The 12539-nt window shown below is 36.3% G+C and overlaps 1 protein-coding gene and 1 gene segment (V, D, J or C); both read left to right on the top strand.

Annotated features, from left to right (window-relative positions):
* The first annotated feature begins 34 nt into the window (after positions 1-34).
* LOC109068060 lies at positions 35-6243 on the top strand. Its single transcript, XM_042752225.1, has 3 exons — positions 35-326; positions 5733-5804; positions 5909-6243. The coding sequence occupies exons 1-3, from the start codon at positions 35-37 to the stop codon at positions 6241-6243; spliced, it is 699 nt and encodes a 232-aa protein (XP_042608159.1).
* Positions 6244-8565: 2322 nt separating this feature from the next.
* The window catches only part of LOC122142265, a 9381-nt gene continuing 5407 nt past the window's right edge, over positions 8566-12539 (top strand). Inside the window, 2 exon segments of the V gene segment in view lie at positions 8566-8602; positions 8674-8700. Of these exon segments, the coding sequence occupies positions 8566-8602; positions 8674-8700 (64 nt within the window).

Below are 12539 nucleotides of genomic sequence, written 5' to 3'. Positions count from 1 at the left end.
TCTACTCTGAACACTGCTGTCTCGTCACGTGTCCATGAGCGCAGGCTGGCTGCCCGTGTGGCCCTCACAGCTCACTGAGACAGCTCTCCATCCACTCCCTGCTCAGAGAGAGTCCGAGGCTGCTGCTCCAGCTGTACAGACTGTCGCTTCTCCAGGAGCCCAGCGCTGCTCTCCTGGGAGCCTGCTGCTCCCTGTCCACCTTCCAAGCTCAGGGCTCCAGTCTGACAGGGAAGCCCTTGCCAGCCACACACATTCAGTGTCGCTGTCTTCTTTGGAGGAGATCTCTGCACTGGAGGGCGGCAGGGGCCCGGCTCACTTTGGGGCCAGTGACACCTGACAAACACACAACAGTCAACTCAGTCAAGAAGAAAGCATTTCCCTCCTTTCAGATTCAAGAAAATATATCAACAATTTTTATATAAAGTTTTATTAGTCATTTTTGCAAAAATGTCATCTGAATTAACTTCTTACAAAGCCTGTGAACAGCAGAGCAACACGACATCAGTGCGTGGATAAAGAAGTCACACAAAAGACTCCATCTCACTCAAATGAACACAAACTCCACGACACTCACACTGATATGAGACTTAACATCAGCTCTTCTGTTTATCAGTGATGGATAATCTGTTGACTTTCATCATAAACAGCCTCATCATCTCTAAATGTCCCTTGATGCATGAAATCTAGGAATTATTTATAAATAAAAAAAGTAAATGAATTAAATTATGATCATTCAGGAAATGCCTGTATTAATTACATTTTTATTAGACATTTTACCAATTTTTGGGGAATCTAAAAAATAATCATTTATTTATTAAAGCAATTTAAATCATTAAAGCGGCTTTTAAAAGATGTTTTGATGACCTGTGACCTCTGGAATGACCTTTGCCCTCTCATGGAGTTCACAGTGACATACTTGTTTCTTGATGCAACTGTCATTTGAATCACTCAGAAAACCTGGAGCTTCAGACACATAAATCATATTTTTTATTAAAGAATGTAATGATGCACCTTGAGCCAGTTGAAAATCGATACAAATATGTGATGATTCAAAGTTGGTTGAGATGTTAAACCAATCATTGATACAGTTGATTGTGGGTGGGGTTTATCAAATGCATGTATCTCTGAGGGAAACTGACTGTCTTTAGGAAAGTTTATAGGGCTGATGTATAAGACTTCACAGTGAAATGCTCTCCGACAGCAAATGCAATGAGTTTTCTTCCTTCTTCTCTGAGAAGATCAATAATATGAGGAAGACGATTAGCACATCCTCAAATTATGCAGAGGTCAGACAGATTCGGCCGCAATATCAAAAAGATACTATGTCTATTTTTGAAGCAATTGATAGCAAAATTTTGGAAGAAATCGTCAACCTGCTATCTTGACACACTTCCCACATCTTTTTTTTTCAAAAGTGTGCTTAACTGTTTGAAACAGATCTCTGCAAAAATGGTGAACTACCTCACTTCTTTCTGGGACTTTTCCAAACTCCCTGAAAACTGCAGTTGTTAAGCCCCTTCTGAAAAAGAGCAATCTTGATAACACCATTTTGAGCAATTATAGACCAATATCAAATCTTCCTTTTATTGGCAAAATTATAGAAAAGTTAGTTTTTAATCAGCTGAACAAATACTTAAACTCAAATGGATACCTGGATAATTTTCAATCTGGTTTCCAAGAGCATCACAGCACAGAGACAGCACTCATTAAGATAAATAAATGATATTCGCTTAAATTCTGATTCTGGCAAAATATCAGTGCTGGTATTACTAGATCTCAGTGCTGCGTTTGACACTGTCGATCATAACATACTTCTACAGAGACTGGAAAATGGTACTCAAATGGTTCAGGTCATGCTTAGAAAGGAGAGGTTATGTGAGTATAGGAGAGCGTAAGTCTAAGTGGACGTCCATGACATGCTGAGTCCCACAAGGCTCAATTCTTGCACGCTCTTATTTAGCCTGTATATGCTCCCACTAAGTCAAATAATGAGAAAAGAACCAAATTGCCTATCACAGCTATGCTGATGATACCCAGATTTACCTAGCCTTATGTGCCAAATGACTACAGCCCTATTGACTCCCTCTGCCAATGTATTGATGAAATTAACAGTTGGATGTGCCAGAACTTTCTTCAGTTAAACAAGGACAAAACTGAAGTCATTGTATTTGGAAACAAAGATGAAGTTTTCAAGGTGAATGCATACCTTGACTCTAAAGGTCTTACAACTAAAAAACAAGTCAAGAATCTTGGTGTGATTATGGAGACAGATCTTAGTTTCAGTAGTCATGTCAAAGCTGTAACTAAATCAGCATACTATCATCTAAAAAACATTGCAAGAATTAGATGTTTTGTTTCCAGTCAAGACTTGGAGAAACTTTTTCATGCCTTTATCACCAGCAGGGTGGACTATTGTAATGGTCTTCTCACCGGCCTTCCCAAGAAGACCATTAGACAGCTGCAACTCATCCAGAAGCAGCTGCTGCCAGAATTCTGACTAGAACCAGAAAATCTGAGCATATCACACCAGTCCTCAGGTCCTTACACTGGCTTCCGGTTACATTTAGGATTTATTTGAAAGTACTTTTACTCGTTTATAAATCACTCAATGACCTAGGACCAAAATATATTGCAGAAATGTTCACTGAATATAAACCTAACAGACCACTCAGATCATTAGGATCGAGTCAGTTAGAAATACCAAGGGTTCACACAAAACAAGGGGGAGTCTGCTTTTGGTTACTATGCTGCCCGCAGTTGGAATCAACTTCCAGAAGAGAGATCAGATGTGCTAAAACATTAGCCACTTTTAAATCTAGACTCAAAACTCATCTGTTTAGCTGTGCATTTATTGAATGAGCACTGTGCGATGTCCGAACTGATTGCACTGTATTTTATGCAAAATCATTTTCTATTTTTAACTGTCTTAAATTCTTTTTAAGTCAATTTTTAAATCATTTTAAATTCCTTGTTTTATTTTTGTGATTATTATTATTTTTTTTTTCTTTCATGATTATTTTGCTTTCTTTTTATGTAAAGCACTTTGAATTACCATTGTGTATGAAATGTGCTATATAAATAAACTTGCCTTGCCTTGCCTTGAAGGGCTTTATTTTGGGTATAACAACCGGCTGGATGTACATTATTCTGCTTACATGGCTGCTTGCCACAAAATTAAATAATTAGACACAAAACATTGATGTGAGTTGAGATATTTGAACACAAACCTTCCATGAAACAGCAGTTGCTTTAGGCAAGTTCAAACTAGATTGACATTTAAGGAATACGGTGCACTTATTACACAACGTTTCACCACATAAATAATTAAGCTGATAAAAGATATTGATTTAAGATGAAACTGTTTTAAAATCTTACCAGTTTGTTGGTCAATCCATTACAGTGCACAAAACAATTGGCACAATATAGCAGCAGCTGTGTTTGTATGAAACGTAGTCTGCGATACCGGGATGCCATAATTAAATAATTGTACACATAATATTGAATTGAATTTTAATATTTTATTAGCTAACAAAATGCAAAGCTTCCACCAAGAAAAACTGTTCTTAGCAAGCAAATAGCGCAGACTGCAGTTACCCATATGAGCCTGTGTTATTAGCTTTTACCGGTTGTTATCGGGGAATAACATACCTCGGAATGTGGGGACTGACCAATCAGAATCAAGTATTCCACAGAGCTGTGAAATAATCAAGTGGCAACCTCCTGCTCTCTCTCATGAAGCCAACAAGGAAGTGACTTAAACTGTAATTCGTCAACTGGCCGCTAGAGGCTTTCTCCAAAAGGGAGACAATCTCATAGACTCCCCATGTTAAAATACCCAACAGCAGAAAAAAAACGTTTACAGCCTGGTTCAAGAAAATTATTTTGGTCTATTTAGCTAAGTTTTCTCATGCTAAGAGATAAGCAATTTGACCATTACAATATGGTGGACGGCTCATGTATAGCAACTTACAGAAACAGTCGCTAATGAGGCATCTATGTATATGATTGAAGTAGTGTTTATAAGCGCAGAGCTGTTTTGTTTACACAGGTTACCAAGGAAATGCTATAATGCCACTGTTCCATAAGCGCCACCTGCTGGCAGAGAGTGAATCTGTGCTCTCATTCAGCCCGTCTGTTGTTTCTGTTTTGTTCGGATATGTCTTAAGCTGGTCTCACACAACAGTTTTAAAATCCTAACCGATTATGAAATCTGGTTGCAGCATGCACAAAAGGGAAATCTTTGCAGATTATCTTCCCTCAAATCTTCAACATGCACACACGACAAGATTTGAAATCGTGGTCTATTATGCAAAAATCACGTTTATAAGGTGTGTGAAAACAACCAGCCTATAATTGTAAAAATCCACCCATTCATTTTTTTTTTTATAATCCTAATAAATCATAAACAGTCTCTCTGAACAAACGATTACAGATTTCTTCCTACACTGACATCATCAGAGGGAAAAGGACCATACATTTGTGCTGATCTCTGGCCTATTAGCATAGACACAGCCCTGAGTGAGAAGCAGCAGTCCAGCATTACTGTTTTCTTGCTGTAGCTGCTGGAGATATAATGTCAGCGCCAAAGAGGCATTACAAGTGTTGTGTTTTGGGATGCACCAACGAACATAGAAGTCTTCATAGTCTCCCTCCATCTGAGGCGCTGAGGACACTGTGGTTATATGTCATTTTCGAATGAAATGTCCCAGAAAACAATCGGTAAAGTCCTATATGTTTGTGAAGATCATTTCACACCAGACTGCCTTACAAACGAGGGTCGGTTCAACGCTGGATTATCGCAGAGGTTGATTATGAAAGAGGGATCAATACCAACGCTTCACGCTCTGCCTGTTTTCACTGATGCTGCCTTCATGTGGTACCAGAATGATCGTAAATGGGAATGTGGTAGTTAAAAATTGCATATGAAAGCAATGTGAAGTCAACCGCTTGAATTTGTCGAGCTCATAATCACAAGTGGGACTTATAAAGTTTGTGATATTTCATTGTCTGATTCCAGTTCGAACACATAAGGCTGCACACCGCTACTGAGAGTTTCTGATATTTTCTGTGCGTGATATTGTCCTGTTTTGTTTGTCTTCTAAAAAGGGGACTTTTAGCACAAACCCAAAAAGTGACAAAATCAACAGGACTGGGAGCACCAGCTCACTTGCATTTAAAGGGACAAACACAAAAACTCTGCATTTTGGCTCATACCCTAAAAGTGACAATTTTAACAAGCTATAAAAACTATCTGTGGGGTATTTTGTGTTGAAGCTTCACATACACACTCTGGGGGTTATCAGAGACTTATTTTACTTCTTGTAAAAAGGAGCATAATAGGTCACCTTTAAATAGAAAGGGCACATGCAAAGCCTTAGTTTGTTTATATGAAGAGATTTATTTTATTTGTGTTATTTATTTGATTTGGTTTGGTTTGAGTTTTGTTATTTGATACATTTCAATTTCATTAAGAAAAATGTGCAGCAATAATAAAAAGACACATTTTCATTTAAAATTTGTCCAAAATGTAATTTTCTTGAGAAAAAAAAATTAAGAAAATCGTATCGTGACATTTCTGTGAATAGTATTGCATCGTGACTTGAGTGAATTGTTACATCCCTAGTTTTATGTGCATCATCTGCTGTAACTCGTACACAGATTTACATAGAGATGATTTGCATTGCAGCACAAGCTTCAGCAGGTTTTATAGCTCTGTGAGTTTGAACTCTGAGAATCTGAACCAACAGCAACCATGAACTTCATCACCATCTTCATCTGGATCTTCACTAGCTACTGTTTCACAGGTGAGGAAATAAACATACTCTATTCTAACTGATCATCTGTGCTAGAAATATTGTTCATCAACAAATACTGAATTCTGAATGTTTGTTCATTTTTCTTGATGTAGAATCAGCAGCTGAAGTGACAGTCACTCAGACGCCTGCAGTGAAACCTGTTCAACCAGGAGACACAGTTACTATGTCCTGTAAAACCAGTCCTGAAGTTTACCAGGGTTACAGTTATCATCCACCAACCTGGTACTTACAGAAACCTGGAGAAGAACCTAAACTCCTGATTTATGCTGCAGACAATCATGTGTCAGGAACTCCATCTACATTCAGTGGCAGTGGATCTAACAGTGATTTCACTCTGACCATCAGTGGAGTCCAGACTGAAGATGCTGGACATTATTACTGTCAGAGTTACCATGAAATCAACAGTGATGATGTGTTCACACAGTGATAAAGAGTGGTACAAAAACCTCGGTCAGTCAGAGTCAGTGACTGAACTGATGCTGCAGCTGATCAAACACTATCACTCACTACTGACACACAGAGACCAAACACAGAACTACACATGAGCTCAAAACTGAGTTAGGAGTCAAATCAGCTCTATTAGACTGTAATCTGCAACCAATAACAGCACCATGTTGTTTTGATTTTTTACATTATAATACACTCATATCTAATTTTAAAGTCATATAGAAAAGTCATTGTGAATCACCAGCAACGTAAAGATGTTCTTGAGCAGTTTCTAAAGTATATCTCCTTCATCTCAAGCTAATAATGAATTTATTATTCATAACTCATTTCTCATGAGCAGAAGAGAAACTGTTCCAGTTCAGAGCGTTGAACCGATCAAACAGTGAATCTGTGACTGAACTGATGCTGCAGCTGATCAAACACTATCACTCACTCAGCAGTGAAGAAACATATAATCGTATAATAAACATCTGATTTGTTGAGTTTCATCTGTAGTTGACATTTTTGATCATGATTTTTCTAAAGTCATTTCGTCGCGTGTCATTTTCTGTCCTTCAAGTAGAAATTCAGTCACTTTTGATCTTCAGCAGATATTATTCCATCCTTCACTATTTTGATTTTCGACATTTAGGATTTATCCTTATTCTTCTTTCTATCATTCCTCATAATACATCATCATCATATAAACACATTCCTCAGTTTCATAGCAGATGATAATGAATATAATTTATAGTAATATCTATGGAGTCAATATAATGCCGCATATATATGCATATCAATGTATGGAAGAATTAACAATTATATTCAATTTGAAAGTGAAAATTAAGGACCAGATTACCCAACAGATGCTGTTCACCATAAACAAAATAACAACAACAACATATGCATATCACCAATGTTTTGCGGTTTGTACTTTGATCTTAACACCTCTAACCTTATTATTTATTATTCTCAGGTCAGGTAAAGTAAGTCCAATCTGGCAATTATCAATAAAAACAGTAAATACATTAAATATCATTATTTCTATTTTAATTTGGTTGTATATTAGCTATAGCAAGCAGCAATCTACTAGACTCATCAGTTCCTTTATATTCCTGTCATCTTTTTGATTAGTTGGCTTCCCCAAATTTTCCAAGATCCTCCCATATGCAGCATGGCCTCCTCGGTCCTTGAACGCCAGTAACTTTACCAGATGACTGAAAACATTTTAAGTTCTAGCATCAGACCACACACAACACACACACACACACACTGGTTGTTTTGGTGGTATGTGGGACATTCCATAGCATAATGGTTTTTATACTTTACAAACTGTATTTTTTCTATTGCCCTACTACACCTAACCCTACCCCTTTACAGAAACTTTGGTGCATTTTTACTTTCTCAATAAAAAAAAAAATCCATCTGTAATGTTTTATAACTTTTTGAACCATGGGGCCATGGGTTACACACTCATAAACCCCCTCGACCTTGTCTACCTTTTCCTACCCATGCCCATATACACCAGTTTGCCTGATATGGTCACACACACAGGCCGGGACACATAAACACACATTCTTCCTGTGGTACTTGTAGGCGTCCGCACGTCCCTCCTTCTCAAGGGGTAATACATACATACATAACTACACAGTTACCTGCTCCGACACTTATGCCCATACATTAATAAGGGCATATTCTAGACACAAAAAATATAAATAATCGATATTGTAAACAAGATTATGATAATTCAATATAGTATTCCAATAGGTTTGGAAGGAATATAAAATCAATACAACCCATTAGGACAAGGTGGGACATCGTGAGCTGAAACTGTGGACGTGCGCGTGACGCCATTCGTGTCATGCTCTCGTTCAGCAGCGGGACATCATGTGTTTACATTTTTTTTTATAAAGAGTTATAAAGATTGAACATGTTTTTTATGGCATTTGTGACGTACTTCCACATCAAACTCAGATTTGATTCAGTGATTGACAGAGACCTGTGATGATCCGCAGGTCTTTAAAAACCCTGATTTTGGGGATGTACAGTGATGTTTTTAGCCAAATCTCAGTTTCATCTGAAAAGTCGGGTTAATAGTCAAATCTAAAGTTGGTTTTGGTATATTTATTCAGACCTGAATTGAATGATATGATATTCTGGCTAATTAGAGAAGATCTATATAAGTGATGAATCAAGTATGTTTTACTCTAGGTGTTGCACATTCTAGTAACAAGTAGTTTTTCTGTGTCTGTTTAACTGAGGTCGACCTTGCGTCTTCCGTGTCTCAAGGCTGAGCACAGTGGGTGTTGCATAGTTGATCAGAATGCTTGCAGTGCTCCGAGAGTGTTCAATGCGTGCTCGTGAGTTTAACCACCTTCAACACTGGACACACACAACAATCTTATCACATGACCTTCATCATCATATTCAGCGGGACCTCACAGCGCGTTTGCTCAAGGTTTGTGGAGCACAATTTTGATATTCAGCTTAAGTTGTCTGCATTTCAAGTATATTGTCAAGTTTTTGAGTTGATTTTCTTCTTGTTGTTGGTTTCAGAGTGTACTGAGGACCAGTATCAGCGTTCACTCAGAGTCCCTCAATCGAGCAGCATCTCAACCAGGAGAAAAACCAGTGAAGATCACTGTAAAACCAGCACAAATGGCATTTGGTGCTTCTGGGACATTATTTAGCCTGGTACTTACAGAAACCTGGAGAAGCTCTAAACTCCTGATTCGTTATGCAAAAAGCCTCCAGTCAGGAACTCCATCTAGATTCAGTGGCAGTGGATCTAACAGTGATTTCACTCTGACCATCAGTGGAGTCCAGACTGAAGATGCTGGACATTATTACTGTCAAATCACACACACCAAACTGAATGTGTTCACACAGTGATAAAGAGTGGTACAAAAACCTCGGTCAGTCAGAGTCACAGTGACTGAACTGATGCTGCAGCTGCTCAAAGGAGGATCTGAAACATTGTCAAACATATATCTAAAATAAAATCATCTAAATAAATCCTTCATTCTTAATAATGGAGGTCGGTGGTCAAAGCATTAGCCGAGAGAAACAACTAGACAGAAAGTCCATCAGTGTCTCTGCAGATTCTCTATCAGACTCACAAACACACAGACTCAATTTTTATTATTATTGTTTTCGTCTCCTGCTTCTCTCACACTTTGGAAGTGTTTTTTTTTTTTTTTTTTTTCTCATATATTTATACTCTCTGTAGGGAGAATTAAATGTGTTGGAAATTGGACCGATTGAATCTGTGCAGCTTTTAGAGATTATGTGCTTTTATAAATCAGAGACACGACTGAGATCTGGGTGATTTCAGTTTGTCTAACTTTTTTTTTTATTATTAATAAAAAAAATTAAAAAAAATAAATAAAAAGTGCCAAACAGTGTCACATGAGCTCATCAAACTGTTATCATGGTGTCTTTAACTGATAAGAACAAGATAAGAATTGTAGTTTACAGTTTTATCTGAACTTTTAGCCATTTTTGTTGAACTTATTCATAAAACTATGAGAAAGTACACAAACCGGTAACTGATGATAAGATGATAAAGCTGTAAACTGATGAATATGAGCAAACCTGGTCTCTCTATTAGTCAAACTCACCCATTTCACAGAATAAAGAGTGAAACGGTGAAATTAAGTTAAACTCATATCTGCATCATCAGGTGGAGTAATGTTCCTCTCATAAAAAAGAATATCATAATCATCTTCAAAACAATAAAAAATTCAAATAACACCAGAAACACTTCAAATAACCATTAAACATCAGAACAGTGAGAGATGAATGATATGTGTCACACATGTTTATCTTCAAAACAATTACATTTATCTATCATTATATCTGTGAGGTTCATAATTAAGCTGCATGTTTGTTTCATCATGAACCTGCAGGTGTTTTCATGCTCCACTGAGTGAAGATTATTTATAAAATGTGACACTGGACCACAAAATCAGTCATAAGTGTCCATTTTTCGAAATTGAGATTTATACTTCATCTGAAAGCTGAATAAATAATCTTTCCATTGATGTATGGTTTGTTATGATAGGACAATATTCGGCCGAAATACAACTATTTGAAAATCTGGAATCTGAGGGAGCAAAAAAATCTAAATATTGAGAAAATCATCTTTAAAGTTGTTCAAATTAATTCTTAGCAATGCATATTACTAATCAAAAATTACGTTTTGATATATTTATGGTAGGAAATTTACAAAATATCTTCATGGAACATGATCTTTACTTTATGATCTTTATCTTTACCTAATGATTTTTGGCATAAGAGAAAAATCAATAATTTTGACCAAATGTATTTTTGGCTATTGCTACAAATATACCCCAGCGACTCAAGACTGATTTTGTGCTCCAGGGTCACGTGTGAAATGAAAGACCTGAAAAACACAAACAGACTAAAATAGTTAAAACTTATTTATTGAATGTTCATAAAACAGATTACTGAAAAACCCTTACAGAACAAAAATATCTGGGAATATACTGCAAAATATAATGCGATATATTGCATAATACATTAAAATAAATTAAAAAACATTACACAACAAAAAACAACATATAAATACATAAAAATAAAAATACATATACTACATAATATTAAATACACAGCAATAGGAAATGCTAACTTATATTTTCAATAATATGCATCATAGATGTTCCCATATAAATGTGAATTATATATTGATATATACAAATATATTTAGAAACGGAGACAAAAATAAATCTATATTATTCATAACGTTTGATCCTTTATTGTGTATATATTGCACATAGATGTTCCCATATAAATGTGAATGTATGTACACACATTATACACACATTCACAGATGAAAGGGTTTCTGGTGTGTGTGAGTTTGGGGAGTTACTGTTGTGCTGAAGAGTAGAGCTGTGGTTAAGATGACGATTGGCCAAACACCATTAAGATTATATGTTACTTTATTTAAAAAAGTAATGGCTGTGCACTTTTCAGCACATGTGATAGTTTGTTCACTAAGTGCTTCAGTGTGAGCAGGTGTGCTTATGCTATTGTAAAATAGATATATTTTAAAATATGAAACATGTATATTGCAAATGATTGTTAAATATAAGAAATATAGATTTTCCAAATATAGATATAGATATATGTGTGTATGTACTGCATGAGTAAATATATGTTTAATATATTTATACACATGCAGCACCATTTCTTATCACACGTGCATCTATATATTATGAAGTGTATATAAAATAATGAATATAAAATTACATATATTGTGATATATATATTGTCACATGTTTTTAAAGTGGTAATTCCTTATGTATTACTTAATATATTGTAATATATTTACACAATATATCATTCTGTATAATTTCTAATATACCGTTGTGTCATTTCATATATTGATCATTCATATATTAGAAAATATATTTTCTTTGCGTAAGGGAAGACAAACAAGAGTTAAATGAAACAGCACATTCAATTCTGTTTCCACCGCAGAGTAAAAATTATATAACTGTGAGATGAACTTTATACTTTTTTTGTAACATAGAAAGTCACAATACTGCTGAGAATGAATCACAGAGAAACAAACAAACAAAAAATTAGCTACTGATGAGAAATAATCAAATACTACACAAACTAACACAAAAACACAAACTAATATAAAAAAAATAATTGACTACACAAAATAAATACTTCAGTTGTAATATTTGTCATTTCTGCTCTCCTGTAGGTGACTGTGATTAATGTCTTCAGTTAAGGGGATGTGAGTGTGTGTTATATTGATCAGATTGTGCACAATATGAGAGGTGTTTATCAGTCAGTATGAGAATTAACGCTAATTAGCATTCAGTTGTCAATCATTCCCAGTCAACATGGGGACACTCGCTCTGATCATCCATACTCTCTCTCTGCTGCTGCTTCTCAGCGTTTTGTAGGGTTTTGAGCTGCATTTGTCAAGTTACATGCTTCTGTCAAGTAATATTGTCAAAGTCTTCTGAGTTGATTTTCTTCTTGTTGTGCGTATTCCAGAGTGTAGAGGAGGGATCAAGTCGTCACTCAGGGGAGTCCCTCATGACAGCAGCTCCAGCCAGGAGAAACAGTGAAGATCAGCTGTAGAACTAGCAGAGATGTGTGCAGATGGAATTGTGGGGATGAGGTTTAGCCTGGTATACAAGCGGAGAAGCTCACAAACTCCTGATTTGAGCTATGCAAACCGCCCTCCAGTCCAGGGAACTCCATCTAGTTTCAGTGGCAGTGGATCTAACAGTGATTTCACTCTGACAATCAGTG

This window comes from Cyprinus carpio, chromosome B24 (assembly GCF_018340385.1).
Source record: "Cyprinus carpio isolate SPL01 chromosome B24, ASM1834038v1, whole genome shotgun sequence".
In the NCBI taxonomy this organism is placed as follows: domain Eukaryota; kingdom Metazoa; phylum Chordata; class Actinopteri; order Cypriniformes; family Cyprinidae; genus Cyprinus; species Cyprinus carpio.
This window is presented reverse-complemented; position numbering and strand designations above follow the sequence as displayed.

Bases quoted from the DNA above. Each gene is read 5' to 3' on its own strand.
- LOC109068060 (XM_042752225.1), top strand. From the start codon at position 35: ATGAGCGCAGGCTGGCTGCCCGTGTGGCCCTCACAGCTCACTGAGACA. The intron at 327-5,732 runs GTGACACCTGAC...TTGAACTCTGAG, and splicing joins CCCGGCTCACTTTGGGGCCA to AATCTGAACCAACAGCAACC. The intron at 5,805-5,908 runs GTGAGGAAATAA...TTCTTGATGTAG, and splicing joins CACTAGCTACTGTTTCACAG to AATCAGCAGCTGAAGTGACA.